The 19,040-nt window shown below is 46.8% G+C and overlaps 1 protein-coding gene across 4 annotated transcripts in view; it reads right to left on the bottom strand.

Annotated features, from left to right (window-relative positions):
* Positions 1-19,040, bottom strand: part of RUFY3 (RUN and FYVE domain containing 3) — a 53,717-nt gene that overhangs the window by 26,124 nt on the left and 8,553 nt on the right. For all 4 annotated transcript variants that reach the window (XM_035893113.1, XM_035893114.1, XM_035893115.1 and 1 more), the window contains exons 2-3: positions 2,546-2,719; positions 1,090-1,207 (exon numbers count right to left, since the gene is read on the bottom strand). In XM_035893113.1, the coding sequence (XP_035749006.1) occupies positions 1,090-1,207; positions 2,546-2,719 (292 nt within the window). The remainder of the gene's footprint in view (positions 1-1,089; positions 1,208-2,545; positions 2,720-19,040) is intronic.

Below are 19,040 nucleotides of genomic sequence, written 5' to 3'. Positions count from 1 at the left end.
TCCTTCTTTTAAATACCTCCAGGGATGGGGACTCGACCACCTCCCTGAGCAGCCCCTTCCAGAGCCTGACAACCCTTTCGGTGAAGAAGTATTCCCATTAGAAGGAAATTTCTTTTCCATGTCCAGCAGTCAATCAGCTGTTTTATACCAAATGGGACGTGGGGCACTTCATTGTCAAAACTAATGTAAGCAGCGACCGCCCACGAACGCTGCCTTCATTACTGCCCATTCTTGACCTCACCAATACAGGACATGACACACTTCCCAAGGTTTGGCACGAATGAACACAAGGCTGAGGTTTTGAAACTTACTCTAAACCCGTTATTTATTTCAATTTATTTAATGCTTCGATATTCTTTTAGAACGGGAAAAGGTAACAGGAGCTCTGGCACAGCACTGTTGGCACTCCACGCCGCTTTGGGAGAAGTCCTGCACAGATTTCCAGTAAAAGCACTTGCCCATAGCTACATTGCTAAATATTAACACGAAATAAACTGCTATTCCATCTAGTCACCTCTTCTTTCACCAAAGAAGATTTAATCCTTAGTCCTGCTACTCAGACAAAAGCTTTCTGACACCTTTTTTCCATTCCCCAGGCTGAAAGCCTCTTAGAGTTTCTCTTTAGCATGGAATAAGCAAACCTGAATGTCATGTTTGAAATTACTATGAAATTTTTAAAAGCAATATATGCTGAAAGGCTTTTTTTTTCCTTTTATTTAAAAGAAAAATTACCTTTATCAGCCTCAAATCTATTTTACCCGTAATCACCTTCCTTCCAATTCCCTGCTTCTTCAGTGTGGCTTCTGAGAGTCAGTAAAGGCTGTTCCCATTTCTGAGACACATCGCCGCTCCTTTCGTGCTAGCAATAAATGCACCATTGCCCGTAACACCCCCCACACAACACAGCAAGAATATAACCTATCCTCTCCTTCTGCAGTTCCTCAATTAAGGATAAAAGAGAGTAATGACCCGTTGTTATCGGCAGAAGGTGGCAGGTGCATTCCTTAAAGTTACGTTTGCCCTTCTTCAGGATCCTTCTTAAAATAAATTAAAATATTATGTACTCATGCAGTAAAAGACTGTACTTACTTCAGCCCTGGGAGATCCTTAACACTGGCTGTAATTTCTGCAGCTTCAGGAACAAGTTTTTCTACTAGTTCGAGAGGTCCCCAGAAGGACTTGTTTTGCCCAAGAAAAGTCTTTTTGGCTAGAAAAGAAAAAGATATGAAATGAGCCTGTTAGGCCCATGCTGACCAAATACATTCTCAAACACGGTCAAGAAGTGAATGAACAGTAGGTAAAAATCGCCAGAAAGGATCTTCTGGGACTGCTGCTGGGCAAGAACTGAAGATGACTTTTTTTACGCCCGAATGTGGCAATTACTGGTGTCAGTCAAATAAGGCAACAGGACCTTGAGACAGGTTCCAGAATATATTTCGTACGTCCCCAATATGCCAAAACAACAACATCAGGTGATAACCAGCAACTTAGACGTGCTGCTAGAGGTCAAAATTTCTATGAGGACGCTGTCACTGTCCCTAAGTTACACTTGATGTGTGCACAGTGACTTTCTCTGGCTGACCATCCCATTACAGGGAAAAGGACCACACCACTTTGAACCCACTCCTTCTCCACAGCTGCCAGGAGCTTCTCTGCGCATCCTTTCCTCCTTCAGAAGATCCTTCTACTGGCCCCTAGGTACTGAAGCTGGACATCCATTTTCTTCTTCCATAGTTCTTACTGCTACTTCACAGCAGCAGTGAGAAGACAGAGAACTCCATTAACTTCAAACTTCACTGGCGAAGGGATAAACAAAGCAGCTGAGGAATATGAACGCTTCTCCCTTGCAGAATGTTACCTTTAATAGCAGAGGAATCGCCGATTCCGTGCGTCACGCCGAACACGACTACCAACGAAGCACCGCAGGACGTACGTATGGGTGCTGAGAGGGCATTTAGTAGCCTCTGCTTTTCATCTCAAGCTACTATCACGCAAGGGCAGCACATCAAGACAAGTAGACTGGTACTCAGCAATTTTAGTTGTGACTCTGTATTACATATTTAAGTGTAGGCTCCGCTCGCTTTGTGAGAAAGCAGCTTACAAAACATTAGCTGCACAAAGCCCAAGTGCTCAGTTTTGATAGAACTCTCGAGAAAGGACCTCGGTGCTGCAGTTCCTCTTCTAGCAAGAGGACTATTGCGTCCCTACAGCATGAGGAAGCACAGAAAAAAAGGGAGTCTCAAGTTTGCCGAGGAGCTAATTTTATCGCTCATCACTTTGTTATACTTGAGTCATCTGAAAAGCATTTTTAACAACGGCAAGCGCCTGCAACAACCGTGAACTTTTCACCTGCCATTACACCTTCAGCAGATTTTTTTTCCCCATCCTGTGGCCTGTCAAGCCAACTGCGATCCCAGCAGTGACCCTGCTCAGACTCCCTCTGGTCTACTGTAGGTTACAAAACTAGATTTTTAAATCAAGATTGCTCTTTATCGCTCCTACGCTGTGACAAACAGCCCGGGAGGACTCCTCTCAAGCAAGGTACCTTTCAAGCCGTGTTTAAGGCAATGTTCCATCACAACGAAGAACTGCTGAAGAGGTGCATAGTCGGAGTCCAGCGTCCTGCCCAGATTAAGCGCCGATTCGATCAACCCCTTGATACTCAGTTTCGCCATGTTCATCAGGTTCATGCGTTCATTAGCCATGAGATAATTAGGATCTATGAAAAAAAAAAAAAAAAAAAAAAGAAAAAATACTGTTGAGTAACAGAAGCTATTTTTGATACAATAAGATATCCCATCTCTCTCTCTCTGTCCCTCAGCTTTGAAGACATTTTCAGGGGCAGTGACAGTTTCATGTGAGGCACTCTCTTCAGGCCTTTTGTTGAGAAAAATCAAAATTAAATAGCATTTCATGCCCGAAGCCACAATGACATGGAAATAGGTGATAAATCACATTGCAGGTGCCTCAATACTTCAAGTAACTACAAAAGCTTTACATTTTCAAGGAACAAAAGTTTGAGGGCAGCTACTAATATCGTGCTTACATCTTGACAACGCGTTACTGAAATTTGAGGGCAGCTACTAATATCGTGCTTACATCTCGACAACGCGTTACTGAATGTTATGGCCATCACTCGCTCCAACTCAAATCCCCAGCTACATCCAGCAACTACCAACTGGGAAGAACTCGCCACTCGTGATTTGTTCTTCCATCTAAAGATAACCTTGCATCCGCTCACACTTAATCCAGCAACACACCCATCTTCCCAGTCTTGCTATTTAATTCTCATCGCTTTTTTTTTTTTTTTTTTTTTTAACACCCTTGGATGTAACAAGGAGCCAATTCCCAATTCTCTCTCTCCATTTTTTCAAAACTACTGGTTTTTAAGGCTAACGGTCAAGAGCTGATCTTCATGGCTCCCCTGACAGCTTGCTCTAATTCCCAACGTGCACAGGACTTCCAAGACTACATTATTCCTCTACCATATTATGAATATTCAGAGCTTTACACTCTCTAGTTGCAAGAAACAGATAACAGACGTCCGTTTCCCAACCTACCCCCTGCCTGCAGGCCTCCCGCTCCATGACCCAGAGAATGTGCCCACACCAACACCTATCCTTCCGCAGAGCGCCTCTCCTCCCAAACACCACCAGCATATTTCCAACGCCTCAAGAAACAAACTCGTTTACAACAGCGCTGTCCCCTAACTAGAGCAAAACCGTCCTACGACCACAAGAAGTCAAGTGTGCTTAAGCTGTAGGCCTGGCATACACAGTAATAGAGAAAAATTCTCGCTAGGAAAACGGTGTTGCATCAGTTGCAGGCTTTCTGTCTGCATCCGTTGCACCTGCAATCTCACACCCAATTTTTGAGCAAAAGTTCCTTGGCACAAGCAGTTTCATAACCCTGTAAGGCACATCTGTCCTAGGGCTGCCTATAAACGGCCATGGACCCGTGAACCAATTTACCACCTTCGTGAGTCAATTTACCACCTTCGTGAATCGATTTAGTACCCCTGGCAGCAGAAACACGACCAGAGGACATCTAAGACTACATAGCTAAGCACGGGGTCCACACTTGATCTGCTATACTGACAAAGGATGCTTGCATTTGACAAGCAAGTAAATATCAGAGACTGAAAACCTTCAATTCGAACGAAGAGAGATGGATTTCTATTTAAAATGCAGGGTAGCGCATAGCTAAGTTTGATGAAGGAAGAAATAAAGTATCTAGAAACGTAAGCAGTGGAAGAACGGCTGTTCCGGCTGGTTCTGTGGAGTACCACCACCCAGACCCACCCAGCGATGTCCACCACCGTCAGGGTGTTCTCAAGCTGGTTTTGACCGTTGGGAGGCTCCGTCTCCTCAACATACAGACAGCCGAGATAGAGGTGTTTGAAAGAGAGACAGAGGAAGCCCATAGTGAAGGAGGAGGGGAAGATGCAACCCTTATCCTCAGTGGATCCAGCCCCTAAGTGAAGCCTTGCACAAGTCTGGGGTTGTATTCAGCAGGTTTGCCACCGAGTAAACATCAAATCTCTACTAGGCAGGTGGGCTTGAGCTGTCTGGGTTGATAACAGTCCTCCTCCTCTTGTCAGTAAAATTGTGAAGAATGATTTCTTGCAATTTAAAATGCAACAATTTAGCCAAAAGAGGCCAAGGGGTGTATTCTCCTGAGACTACTGCAGTCTTCTACAGGACTTGTCCTGATGACGCAAGTCATCGCCCTGCTTCATCGCGACACCGATACTGACAAGTCCCGCTGCTCGAATGCAAACTCCTCGTCACCTCAACGTGCTGCCACTACAATGAGACATCTCGTCAGAACCCATTGGCCAAAAAGACAGCAAGGAGCAAAACTTCCTAGAGCCACAGAACCATGAAAAACCACATCGTTCCCACTTCCAACCTCGGGTCTCTCCTGTGGGTTGAAGAGCACCGCAGGCCCAGCAGCAGGTAGCAAACAGCAGCCGTATTTGATTTTAGTAATCTATGGCTGAATCTCAAACAGGCAAGAAGAGGGGCAACGGCTACCGTGCAACTGAATCTCCTTTTGCCAGACAGAAGGAGACACCGAAAGGCACCTCAGGGTTGGGAGACAAAAAGCAACTTCTGAAGTGGAGACAGGAAGATCCTCAAAGAACCTGAGAAATTATGAAAGGGAATCAAAAGAGAGCATTTGCTAAACCTGGGAACAAGGGCGGATTTGCTGCATCACGCCATTGCCAGGTTCCCACGGCGCCAAGGCTGGCTGGCACCCCAGCTGGCGAGGTCTCCTTGGGGCTGCCTAATTCTGGGTGGCCTGCCTGCCAGGGGACAGGCTGCTTTTATCGGGGATGCTGCTGGCGACTCGAAGCGAGACTCGGCCCTAGCTCTGCGGCCATGGCACTAGCAATACTGCAGTACCCCGCATTAAAGGGGTGCTGATCAATGCCAGCTGGAATTGCCATCCATCAACAGCCACCCGACTTGTCATGCTCCAGGCCACATCTGCTGCCATGGACAAACGCCGCCTTCTTCAGAGAAGGCGCAAACAAGTCCAGTTGCTCCTCTGCCTCCACCCAATCTTCTACTGCTGAGGGAAGAGCGATCAAAACCCCGGACAGTTTTGTTTCACTGACCATATGCTCGTCAAGCACCGATTGCCTTGGCTCCCGTCTTACAAAAAGGCTAAGATTAGGCGTTCACAATTTATTTTCATAGTTTAGAAAACCTCAAAGTACTCATTTAGGAATGCAATTCTCCTAGCAGCATCGGACTGTAGAAGGATTTAATTTAGTGGGTGACTTTTATTGCCTTTGCAGGACTGCTCTATTTTAAGCTGAGAGATTTGCATGTACATTTTGGGGAGATCACCTGTTCTGTGATTTGCAATCCATTTTACAATTTGCAATGCAGCTAACAGCCACCATTACTAGGAATGCAGGCTCAGGAAAAAACCAAGGCAGACGTAATATTATACACGATTGCAAAAACTAATTTTTTACCTGCAATTAAAAAAAGCTTCTGCATTATTTTCTTCCAGGTACTTCCGCATAAAACTAATGACCACCACCATCCATCACAGTTGCCCTTTAAGAACATATGAACATCACTACAGCATTTGCTCCTACCACAGACCACTACTGTCACAGAATCGTGCTTTGTTTCGGTACCGTGATTCAAAAATCTTCCCCGAACAAACTTATCCAGTAAAAAAACCCCCATCGACCCCCTCCTCAGTACTTCTGGTAGCACAACCCCACCTACAGTATATCCGTGCTTCTGACCACGACACATACACGAGCGGAAATCTCTACTAGGTTTGAATTATTTGAGGCAATTTTTATACGTAGCTCAAAAGACAACGGTGCTGTGGTAAAAGAAACAAATAGACTTTTTTATTTTTTGTGTAAATACATTTTGAAGCCTAAATTGAACATGATTTTGCCTGGCCAGGCTTTGAAGAAAAACTCCTATGCGTATGCACACCGTGCACACTGATCTCAGTAGCGAGCTCAGACCCTTTCAAAAAGCTGAGCAGTTGCCTCCTGAACATACCCAAAAGTTCCAAGACTTGACTTAAGCCTTGTTAATAATCACAGCTTCTTTCTCTTCTTCCCTGTCAGGGGAATTGCAGGGAACAGGGAGACAGCGAGACCTCCTCTCCTCTCTAACGACGACGTTGCCCCGCAGCGGCGTGTGACTCCGCCGAGGTGGCAAATCAACTGCTCGTGCAGAATTACAGAAACCATACATGACAACTACATGGAGAATGCCACTTTGTGGCTACGGTTATTAGCTAGTTTGAATTATGGTAGAGTCCAAGGGCACTGCTCAGAATTCGGGTCCTGCTCCGTTATATACTCAGAGGAAGCCACGCAGGTTGCTTAAGGGTATGGAGAGCTGCTGCTCACACAGACCTATACTGAGGTCAAGGGTGCCATATGGTTTTTGAGGCAGGGGGCACGGTTTTCCATGAGTCTGAGAGCTCCGTGTGTCAAGTGGGGTCCATACCACCCTAATTAAAAAAAAAAAAAAGCCCACCCACAAACAAACAAGAATAATAGAGGGGCATACCAAGCACGTCCAAGGCAAGTAGATTCCTTCAAGGCTTTTAAGAGCTAATGAAAGCACTTAGGGAAAAAGAAAAAGCAGGGCTATGCTTTCATTTAAGACTAAAACGTGCAGTCACAGTCTAAAGAGTTGAAAAATGTTTTTGTCACATTTGCTAATTAAAGGGTTCTGCTTCATTAGTCTGTTGCGAGTGATGGGGCCCCGCATATGCAGCTTATCTGAGAGTCTCATCTTGCAAACCACTTAACTGTTATATAGCATGAAACTGGATAAAATCCCAAAGATTTACTCCAAAAATTAAATCCCAAGTAATTTATACCATTGTTACATGCACTGCAACATACACACCTTTAAAACTGAGTCTAAAAGAGCAGGGTAAGCAAGCAAAGATGACTTTGACAAACTAAGGCTTTCCGGCTGGCTTCAAGGCAACCCAGACACTTTCTGCTCCGACAGCCTGACCCTGATGTGCAATTGAGATTCTCTGAGTGAATTATCTTCTCCCATTTTCTCTTTCTGTCTCTAACGGCAAAAACTCTACCTGTGTTTTACTACACGTGCCATGTCATAAACCTTAAGAAGTAAAATCTTGGCCCTTAAACTTCGCCTTTCAATGTGGTTTGGATTTCAACTGAAATAATCTGAAATTCTCAAGATGCTTTTGCTATTATACACAGAATCCCAGCATGGCCGGGGCTGGCAGGGCCCTCGGGAGCTCACCCAGTGCCACCCCCCTGCCCAAGCAGGCTCACCCAGAGCAGGGGGCACAGGACAGCGGCCAGGCGGGGGTTGAAGATCTCCAGAGAAGGAGACTCCACAGCCCCCCTGGGCAGCCTGGGCCAGGGCTCGGGCACCCCCAAAGTCAACAAGTTCTTCCTCCCGTTCAACTGGAACCTCTTCTGCTTCAGGTTGTGCCCATGGCCCCTTGTCCTGGCGCTGGGCACCACTGGGAAGAGTCTGGCTCCATCCTCATGACCCCCACCCTTGAGATATTTGTAGGTGTTGATGAGATCCCCTCTCAGCCTTCTCTTCTCCAGGCTGAACAAGCCCAGCTCCCTCAGCCTTTCCTCCTGGGGGAGATGCTCCAGTCCCCCCATCATCCTTGCTGCCCTCCTCTAAACTCTCTCTAAAAATTGCAGCTTCTTTACAGACGAGTTGTCTAACCAGCAACCTTGCACATGGGATATACACGGTCAGGACTGAACTGGACTTGCATCCCACTAAAACGAGAGGGTGGAATGATCAGCTCATCTGCCTGTTCCCTTAAAGCACTGAGCTCCCGGGTTTCTAAAGGGGTACAACTGTGCCACAATCATTCACACGCTAACAGCATGAAAAGCAAAGGGTTCCCGAGAAGTTTCCATGAAGATGTTTTCAAAGTACCAAGAATCTCAGGAATCCTGTAATTTATTTAAAAGATAAAATATGTACCCAGGTACTTAAAAGCCAAGGAAAAAGTCAGTGCAATACCCGATCTCAAAGGGTTAAGCTGCGACTGTGGGCTAAGTACTTCTCACCTGGTGACAATACATTTCGTCACTCCTTATATTGAATTACCCTAAAAGAATTAAGAAGAAACTAGAACTCTGATAGAACTCTGATCAAATGCAGGGAGTCACGGAACACTGTAGATGTGAACAAATCTCAACGTGATGCCCATTCATTAGTATTTCAGCAGGGTTCTCCACGTCCTGAATCCATCTTATATCAAGAATCCAAACTTAAAGCAATCTGAAACTTAGAAAGGCTGCTTCTGCCCATGGAGGTGTCTTGCGAACAGTTCGTGCCGTGTTCAGATTAACGGAGCTCCGTTAATGGCGAAACGCTGTCAGAACAAACCAGCCAGCTACCTCCAGCACACTGAGTTTCCGTTAAGTAAATTCCATTAGGAGAGACATTAGTTCCAGCTGCTCAGACTATGAAATCATGAACACATGTATAATTTCCAATAAATGTGGAAAGCAAATCCCTGGATAGATTAAGGACTTTCATCATTTTAACTGGCTTTTCCTTAGCCTCCCTTTTGCCACACCACACCACGCAGAAGGTGAGAAAATTCACAGAATCGCAGCATGGCCGGGGCTGGCAGGGCCCTTGGGAGCTCACCCAGTGCCACCCCCCTGCCCAAGCAGGCTCACCCAGAGCAGGGGGCACAGGACAGCAGCCAGGAGGGGGTTGAAGATCTCCAGAGAAGGAGACTCCACAGCCCCCCTGGGCAGCCTGGGCCAGGGCTCAGGCACCCTCACAGTCAACAAGTTCTTCCTCCCGTTCACCTGGAACCTCTTCTGCTTCAGTTTGTGCCCGTGGCCCCTTGTCCTGGCGCTGGGCACCACTGGGAAGAGTCTGGCTCCATCCTCATGACATCCACTCTGAAGATACTTGTATGTGTTCCACAAATTATCAACGGAAAGTCAAAAAGCAGCAGCACCACATGTGTTTTTCTTGGAATAATTCATTTACTTCTCCCCCAGCAGCCTCGGGTCCTGGGCTGCCCTCCCCAAATTCCTGCCCACGCACCATCCGCTGTGGCATCGCCAAAGTGCTGACTTCCCCCCGAGGAGGACCCTACATGAGCAGAGACAGGGCAGCTCTTGCCACAAGTCCCAGAGGACACCAGGAATCGCCATCCTTGCGGGCAAAGCTGCGGAGGGCTACAGGCAACCACGCGCCGCCCGCTACCCCGGTTCAAACCGACACCAGCGGGTCTGCGCCAACACACCAGCTCATGGTCAAGGTGACCAAGACGTGTACACGCTCCCTGCTCCCGCCCCAGCTGTAAGGGCGGCTGTTGCCAGCCAAACGGCATGCAGAAGCAAGCCAGGGAGGGAGGAATAGCTGCCATCCAAGATTTTTCCTTGTTTATGCGACCCAGAGTCTCCCAATCACGATGAACAAATAAGCAACAGCAAACGAAGGCTGCTTTAAGGCTGCACAACGAAATAGGGAGTTCAACATCATTATACATTTTTTAAGCATCTTGTATTTCAGCTGAAGCTGTCCTGACATTCCCTTACGTTCAAATGCCTCATCTGCCTTCCAGCCACGCAAGCCCCTTGCTGCCATCTCAAGGATGAGGTGACACACATTTTGCCTATCATGGAAACGCTCTCTTAAAGGTAAGCAGCGATGAAACTAAAAATGATGCGACTACTCACAAGTGAAAAGCAGAGGCACGTCTGCTTCTACAGGAAGATGTTTTATTCTACTCTTTTTTTTTGCTTCTATATTCAAAATTCAACCTGTCTACTCTGAGGGACTGCGGATCAATTGGAGAGCAGCTGGACTAACACCATCTTACCAAAATGAAATCTGATTTCCTAAGAGAGGAAACATTTTCATGGAGAGTTTAAAAGGTCGCTTCGTTTGCACTTGCTATCATGTCCTTAACGTTGACTTTGGAGGGGGAAAGCACGCTCCACGTCAAGCACCCATCCATCTCTGATGGATTGCCGAGGAGGACGGCTTCCTGCACACACCAGGCATGTAAGAGTTTAAAAAAACCAGAATGGGGTGGTGGCCATGGGAAACAAAGGTACAAGTGAAAACAGGCAAGACACATGTTTTGAATGCATCCCACCCCGACAAAATTAATACAAAAAAAAAAAATGTTCAGTGTTTAATGGGGGAAAAAAAAAAAAGGTCTCAACCCCCTCTTTTTTCCCCCCCCTTAAAGACTACCTTGGATATGCCCTCGGCTGGAAGGGCTGGGGAAGCAGAAGTAGCTGTTGTGCCGGGCGAGAGAGCATCTCCTTGCTGTGTTCACGAGGCCAGGAGGCAGAAGCCCAGGCACGTCGCCCAGCACCACAGCAGCGCAAGGCTCCGCTCACGGAAGACGGCCAGCAAGAGATCGGTGTCGGTAAAGCATCTAAACCAATTCTTCTGCACAACACATCCTCTTTCAAAAGATTTATACCATCTGAGTTTCCAGACACAAATACATTTTGCTATGCCACGGGTGACTTTGCTTTTTTCTTCTGCCAGAAACATGCTTAAAACTATTTGCACCGGAAGGCTTTTCCTAAGCGAGCCCCAAACCCAGCTGCATTCCCTTGCCATCCTTAACTATCAGTTATTATTCTCGTAATAATCGCAACGACTGCTTTTAAGACAGATGCATCCTTCGCAGTGGTGCTCATACTTAACGCTCTGTTTATAACCCCAAGTCTGTCACATAAACGTGCTCCGCTTTTCATGTCACCATTTTGCTTTACCAAGTTTCATGTTTAAATTGCTTATCTGTGCTATAAAGAAACAAATGTAGCTTTCGCTTAACATCCTACCAGTGAGAATTAGACCAAAATGGAATAAAACATGGCAAAAAGAGCTGAAATGCATCTACTAACCCTACTCCTTTGGGGTTATCAGTGTGAGAGTAACAGGATTTATGCTGCTAAGTCTAGGACAGCGAGAGCCCTAGCGTTAGCTTCTAATTTGATATCGCCATGTTAAAATAATTTGGCCCATGTAGAGAAATACCGCTAGCCATCCATGAAATATTTTTTGAAATTTAGCTTCCATATCTTGCTGCAACCTTTTAAACATTTCATAGAACCATTTGGTTGGAGAAGACCTTTCAGATCATCGAGTCCAACTGCCCCCGTCCACCCCCAAACCCTGTCCCTCAGAACCTCATCTGCCCGGCTGTTAAATCCCCCCAGGGCTGGGGACTCGACCCCTTCCCTGGGCAGCCCCTTCCCGTGCCTGACAGCCCCAAGGGGAAGGAATTGTTCCCCATGCCCAACCTCACCCTGCCCTGGCACAACTTGAGGCCGTCTCCCATAGAATCGTTTAGGTTGGAAAAGACCTACAGAAAGCCTGAGAAAGCTGGACCAGCCAACTTTCGACCTAATCAAAAACCCCATGCTTCTCCCATGGCACAACACCTTAACGCACCACAGACTAAAACGCGTGAAATCATCCCCTCGCGTTACTGCTTAATGATATTGTTAAAAGGCAAATTCCCTCATCGTTTGCAAGTTTGGGGATCGTTAGCGCTCAGAGCAAGCTGAGGCTCTGCAGAGGCATTCTTTGCAAGCAACAGCGTTGTGTTTCTGGCGCTCTGAAGTTCAGCCGTCGGAGGTTGCGGTTCCGAGTAGCAGCTACTTGAATATCAGCCCCATTGTCCTCCAGCAGAAATTCGCCTCTGGTTAACACGTGGTGCAAAAAAAAAAATTAAGTAGATTATTTATTTTCAAACAGACTAGAAAGAAGCTTGGGGAGTAGCTTTGCTTTACTGAAAAAAAAAAAAAAATCAATCCCAACCCAAACCATTCAACATATTTTAAGCCTTGTTTTTGTCATCATTACTTTTTCCTCATAAAAAGGCAAGAAGCAAGAGAGTAAACAATTCCCATTTCAACATGACAAGAATTTATGCACAATGTCTTGTCTGCAAGGCAAGCCGTAGCCCTGAACGCAGAACTCTTGTAACGTGATATATGCCATCAGCCAGAACGTGGCCAGGGATAGCGAGGAGGGAGTAGAGGTTGGACTTCCCATAAGCCGTAATTCTCATAAGCCATCTTCCGCCCCCAAACCTGGTGTTTTCAGCCCAGCTCAGCTGCGCGCATCCCTTCCAGGGGTCTGGGGTAGGTTACACACCGCCCTCTGCGAACCCCTCCACTGGCACCTCATCTGCCCGGCTGTTAAATCCCCCCAGGGCTGGGGACTCGACCCCTTCCCTGGGCAGCCCCTTCCCGTGCCTGACAGCCCCAAGGGGAAGGAATTGTTCCCCATGCCCAACCTCACCCTGCCCTGGCACAACTTGAGGCCATTTCCTCTCATTACTGGGAGAAGAAACCACCCCCCCCACCGGCTCCCCCCTCCTTTCAGGGAATTGTAGGGGGCGATATGGGCTCAGCCTCCTCTTCTCCAGGGTAAGGTTTTTAAGTTGTGTTTCTATCAGGCTCAGGAATATCATTGTCTCAGAATGTATTTAATCTAAGTGAACTAGCCCCTTATTGATTCACTTGAAGCTCCACTTCAAGTAAAAACACCCACAAACTTCTAAAGCATTTTTTTAAGCAACATCGTATGCATGTATTTTTAAAGCACAGATCAGTAAGAATTGAGAAACCCAAACCGATCACATGGAACCCATTGAAGGGGCTGCCAGAATTTAGAAGAAAAGCCTTCACAATATCAATTTTACATGTAAATTAATACACTTGCCAGAGCAATACATACAATCGAGTGATCAAAGACATTTTCTGTAACACGCTAAGAGCAGAAACCAAACATCCGCACCGAGTGCAACCCGTGCGGCGTGTTCTGGCTGCAAACCTGGTTCAACCAGACGAGCATGTTCAGAAAGCCACGGCTGCTGGCACTGGAAAGGAGAGCTGTACTTTGCACTCGGGCTCAAAATAAGAAGTCAAAAGCCAAGCATCAGTGGAAATAATAGCTGAAAGATGTCGGTGTGGCACGCACCTTCAGTATCATCGCGCAATTGCTCCACCACATCTGTCAAATCCTCCCAAGAGTCTTTGCAAACAGCAAAAAGAAAGGAAAAGAAAGAAAAATGTCATGCAAGCCATGATCTAAAGGAAAGATTCAAAATCAAGGTATAAGAAAAGGAAAACTGAAAGGGAGATTTGCATAATACAGGACTTAATTCATAGTGGGAAGAGATTTGCAAGTCAGAAGGGTTGATTAGTCTGCACAAAGCAACACACCAAAGCATTTTTTTCCTTGAGAGTCAAATTAAGGTAGGCTTCAGTAAAGCTTTAGAAGCTTTGTTTCTTTCTGCATTAAGACAAGCAACGTTTTTGTAAAGCACATCCTAAAAAGAAAAGCGATAAAAGCATCATTTTATTTGCAAGATCAAAGCACTAAACTTTTGATATTTATGCAACGTCAGCATTTGCTTCAATTTCCTCCTGCCCAGCCCCCGGAAGAACCCCCCAACAGGGAAATGCAGCCACGCATGACAAGCCAGCACGTTGCAGGAAAAGGACACCCCGAGGACATTTTAAATAAGGTAAAACAGAGCTTTTAACTCCGTTAGGACCGTCACTCCAAATGAACAATCTTGCAGCGGTGATGTGCCTGAGCCCAGGCGTGGGTCACAGGTTTGACGCCGTCGTTCCCATGATGATTCGCCAAGGCCGCAATGAGGACACCACCTCCGTCTCCTCGCCGGGAGCCTGCAGATGGCTGACGGCACGGGGAGGAGGTAGCTATCCTGGGAGAGGAGCAGGCAGGACAAGGGAAACTCGTTTCAGCACGCCCGCTAATTCCCTGCTGTCAAACCCAGAAAACGAAGCCAGACGGAGCCGCGGAGGGTCTGAACCCTGTGGGATTTCCAGCTCCCTACTTACGTGCCCCGCTCTCCCCAGCACTCATTTGCAATCGGTTCAACGTCCGAAGTGCAAGGAAAGGCCCTGCTCCCCTGCACAGGCCAACCGTGCCAAAGTCCTGAGCAAAGTACACATACAACTAGGACCTCCTCCCTCCCACGGAAAAGCTGTCACCAGCCTCCTCCAGCCGCAGGAGCTGGCGCTGGCTAGCAAACAGCATATTCACCGTCACCGTGCTTAAAGGGAAAAAAAGAAAAAAGAAAAAAAAGTCTAAATACCAGTACAAGCAACAATTCAGCGGATGCCCAAAAGCTCCCTAGACTGCAATACCACGGACCAACAGCTGCCTCATCCTTTGAAACGGTTTTATTCACATAGCTGGTTTTTAGCGAGCGGTTTTCTTCATAAACCAAAGTTCACTTCTTCCCCTACGGCTAAGCATTACTGCCACCCCGAAACAGCAGAAAATCACCATTCCGTGGGTCCTGCCCACGTACCTGGGTTGAAGGGACCAACTGCTTTGGATTCAGCAGGGATTTCTCCTCTCCTTGGCGGCGGCAAAGAGGGAGGGACAACGAGCACCATCAGGTTCACCTCCCTCTGCTTGCTCGGAGCAACAGGGAGCTTCACTTAAGGATCTCCCCCGCTATCGCAAGAGTAAAGCCCTCCCCGCCACCAGCTTCCCCCACGTGCTACGCCTACAGCTTTCCACCTTTTAGTGCGGGTGTTGCAGCTTTGTGCAAGTTCAGGAGTCTGGTTTTTTGGAGCTCACGGCGCAGAGGTGGACTGACGCGTCTCTGACGCTTCCCCGGACCCTACCGCACCCTCACCTCGGAGTGCTACCAACGGGACTCCGTGACCGTCACCCCCTTCTCCTTTTTTTCTGTAGGGCTTAAAACGCAGATGTTGGCGCAGCTGCATAACTCGGAACTTGTAGAAAACGCTTTGCTTAACAAGATCACATAAACAAGCTAATACGGCGAGTATTTTCTCGTTCTATTTCTAGCATGTCTGAAAAGGAATCAGATGAGAACCCAGCTGCACGTGCAGTGATTTAGTTAATAGCAGTTTCCATCACATGCAAATACCAGAACCAGATTCTGACTTCCCCAGAATCCCTACCTGCACACAGAGATTGAAGCCAGGCACGATCGCCGCATCGGTCTTTTGTCTAATACCGAGGGCTCGGGGTTTTTCCTTAATCTAAAGGGTAAAGAGTGAAGAACATCTCATAACCAGAAAAAGGTTTACAGCTAGCTTGGTAATGGGGACAGAGAAAATTGCCAGGCTTCATGTGATCCTTCACGTGAGCTTTCTCACTGCGATTTTGTCCCTTCAAATTCCTCCCTACGCGCGCCACGTAAGCCTCCAAGTATTTAAGCTCCCTACTCCTCTAAGCCTCTTGCTTTGCTCAGGTCCATACCCAAAAAACCACCCCAGACCTCCAACCTACTCCAATAGCTGTTACCAAGAGGTAGCAGGGCTTATACACCCGGGCTCGTTTCACAGAAACCTCGAACGAGCTGGCTCTACCTGGACAACTGCTACCCGCTTCATGGTAAAGGATTAAGGGGTTGGTTGGTTGGTTTGGTTTTTTTAACGCTTCGCAAGTGATTCATGCAAAGCTTACAGACAAACGGCGAGTGGAGTCACAAATATTTTCTTCTACTACATCCCCACAGGCAATAACCCGATCCTCTTTCTACCGAGGAACAGTTGCAAGAATTGCATGAATCTGTATTGGCACAAAGGCACTACGGGCTTTGCACAGATTTAGAGGCAAAAGCACACATTTAATTAGCACTTTCTCATATATTTTCATTCCCTCCTTCATGCGTCTACCTGCGGTTGCATACATTTCATTTCTTCTTTTACGTTGTACAGTTTTCCCCACTTGTCTGGAATTTCCACCCAGCAAGGGTGGGGAAAAAACCTTAACACACACGCACAAACAAATAAATTATAAAAAAATCACAGAGACCTGCAACTTGATAGCTTCCATGCTCCTTATCACGGTACGTCGAAGACAAACTCAATACTTTTTATTATGATGAAAAAATATTAAAAGCCTATAACTGATGTGTACCAAGTTTAGAAAACAGGACAACAAAGACTTTTAAGTCTTCATAAAACGATTACCTCACTCCAACTAGATTCCTGGGAAGATTAGTGTTATGGAACCGAATATCCCACAAGCAAGGTCTTCACAAAGGCACTGGAGAACTTATTACTGCTACTATATTCATCCTGAGAACCCCATCCGTTATTTTAACAACAAAGCGTTTCCAAGTTGCTCTCTTCCCGGCTTTGCTGACGCAGCAGCGGCGTTCTCAACTGGTTTCAGCACTGTTCTCAACTGGTTTGACTGGAAGAGACAGTCCAGCAGCAGCACGTGATTCCGTTTGGGCTGATTTACCCAGTTGGGCACCTGGGCAAGAAACCCCTTACAGCCTCGGCGAAGCGACTTCGGCCGCAGCGGAGCAGTGCAAGCTCAGACACTCTCACTACCAACCACAAAGTCTTTCAAATCCAATGTCAAGTAAGGTTTGCCAAGGCATTTTGTCCTTTGCTAATGATTTAAGAAACACCAACCAAAAAAAACCCCAAAGCATCTTAATGAGCAGGGATACTAACGTGTATGAAGCAGCAGCTTCTCTGTCTTAAGACTTGGCTCCTGCCATTAAGGATGCTGAAAAAGAGGTGGTGAGTAACGACTCGTGACTGATTACACCCAGTAGGGAAACAAAGCCTCTCCCTCCTAACTTGATCTTCCTGAATTGGCTCCTATCTTAACTTTTGGTTTAGTATTTCTCGCAGACGTACCCAATACCTAACAGTTACGCTGACATTTGGAACAACGCCTGCAGGAATAAGGGATATCACCAGCGGATACACACTTTCCCATGCAAATAAAAGCTTTTGAAAATAAAACCCTGGGAGAACGTACCAGCATAAAAATTATTTCATGCTGCTATTAAACAGAAGAGTGCTTTTTTAAAAAAGATTGAAGTTACTAGCCTGAACTGGGGTTGGACTTTAATGGACATTCCCAACTACCGCCGTACCTCTCCAACTCCCATCCCGCTGTGCCCTGCAATGCGATGCTCCTACACCTCCTGGCAGCGCCCAACGCGGCTGTGAAAACAAGATCGTGGCTTCTCACACTGGGAACATGATGGGGATAAAACCAGCGTCCGATTCGTGTTATGGCATTTTTGCGCAGGTGCCTCACGAGCAGAAGTTCCCAATATGCAGCAGAAGTATCCCTGTGATATTCTCAATGAACCTAAACAAGCACCGAGCTATGAGCCCTTTAATAAATGCAGGGAAGTTCCCATAGTCTGGAGCTGCACCAAGCCCTGGATATTGCCTTCAAGCTGCCGATACAGCATGCGTTCATTAAGAAATAACGTGCAATGAACATCACCACCTCCAACACCGCGTCTTAGCCCGTGCCGGGATGCCACCTACAAGCAGACTCCCACGATTTGCAGTAAGCCGAGCAGCAGAACCACAAATTCCCCAAGACTCACAGCTGCCTAGGCCAGCGATTTTCTGTCCACGTCCTCCTTACTTCTGTCAGTAAATACCTTGTGAGTGCAACTAGGAGGATGGAACGCTCTGAACTTCATATGTAGCTATGGCATTTTTTCCCATGTAAAGCAAGATGCTCAGAACAAAACAGTGAATCCACAGATCCTTGTTATAGTTTCCAGGCACAACAGGAGAACCAAGTTCCTCCAAAGACCACCTAAATAGGTCGGGATTTTTTAATTTTTTTTTTTAAGTACAGAAATTCTTAACAAATGCGTAAGGAGAATTGAGAAGTCAGTAAAATAACCAAAAAAAACCCAGCCAGCGCCAATTTTGAGAAGTGAAAACTGAGCTTAATACAGAAAGTACTCAGCAAGGGTGAAATGTCAGCTACGCTGCTTCGGCTGCTACAGAAGGCTTGACCCAAATCTGTTACGTTTTTGTACAGACCCTTGCAGAAAGCATTACCTCTGTTGCTTGCAGAGTCTCAAACAAACAACACGCCAACAAGACCAGGGTCCCCACGTTCCGTTTGCCCATAAGGAAAGGGGTGATTTTTTTTAAGCTTGCTCACACCAGCAGTTGAGATAAATACTGAACACATCAGCAGCTGCACGCCGATACCAGGAACAACCACCAGACTGCATCCAGTCGTCGCCCTAGTGTCAAATCCCCTCTGCTCCATGGCCGAAAAAACTCCCGGGGAAAGAAGAAAAAACCCACCGACACATTTAAAAGATGATGTACAAAAGTGCTGACAAGTTAGTCGGGACTGAACAACAAACGTAGGAATGGGGATGATGATCAAGTGAACCGACTCAAACCACACGGCAAACCAAGCCACAAGGGTGGCTTTCTCCCAATCCCCCTTTTTGACTCAAAACCCTTCTTGTACCTCAGCCCTCATATTCAAAGCACTCCAAGAACTCTTTTTCCTCCAGAAAGGAAAGACAAGACCACTCCTCCGTGCCTGGGTGCCATGCCAGGGCGCCCGGAGTTCCAGCAGCACCTCTCACATTCGCTCGAAGGCATTGCCAAATGCAACCTAAGTGAAATTCCACCGCGACCACCAGTGTAACCGCGGCTGATAGCCCCCCGTCTGGCCTCATTATGTCCCACATAGGGAAAAGCACTCTCGGTGTCCTAGGGA

The sequence above is a fragment of the Egretta garzetta genome, unplaced genomic scaffold, assembly GCF_000687185.1.
Source record: "Egretta garzetta isolate BGI_Z169 unplaced genomic scaffold, ASM68718v1 scaffold224, whole genome shotgun sequence".
In the NCBI taxonomy this organism is placed as follows: domain Eukaryota; kingdom Metazoa; phylum Chordata; class Aves; order Pelecaniformes; family Ardeidae; genus Egretta; species Egretta garzetta.
This window is presented reverse-complemented; position numbering and strand designations above follow the sequence as displayed.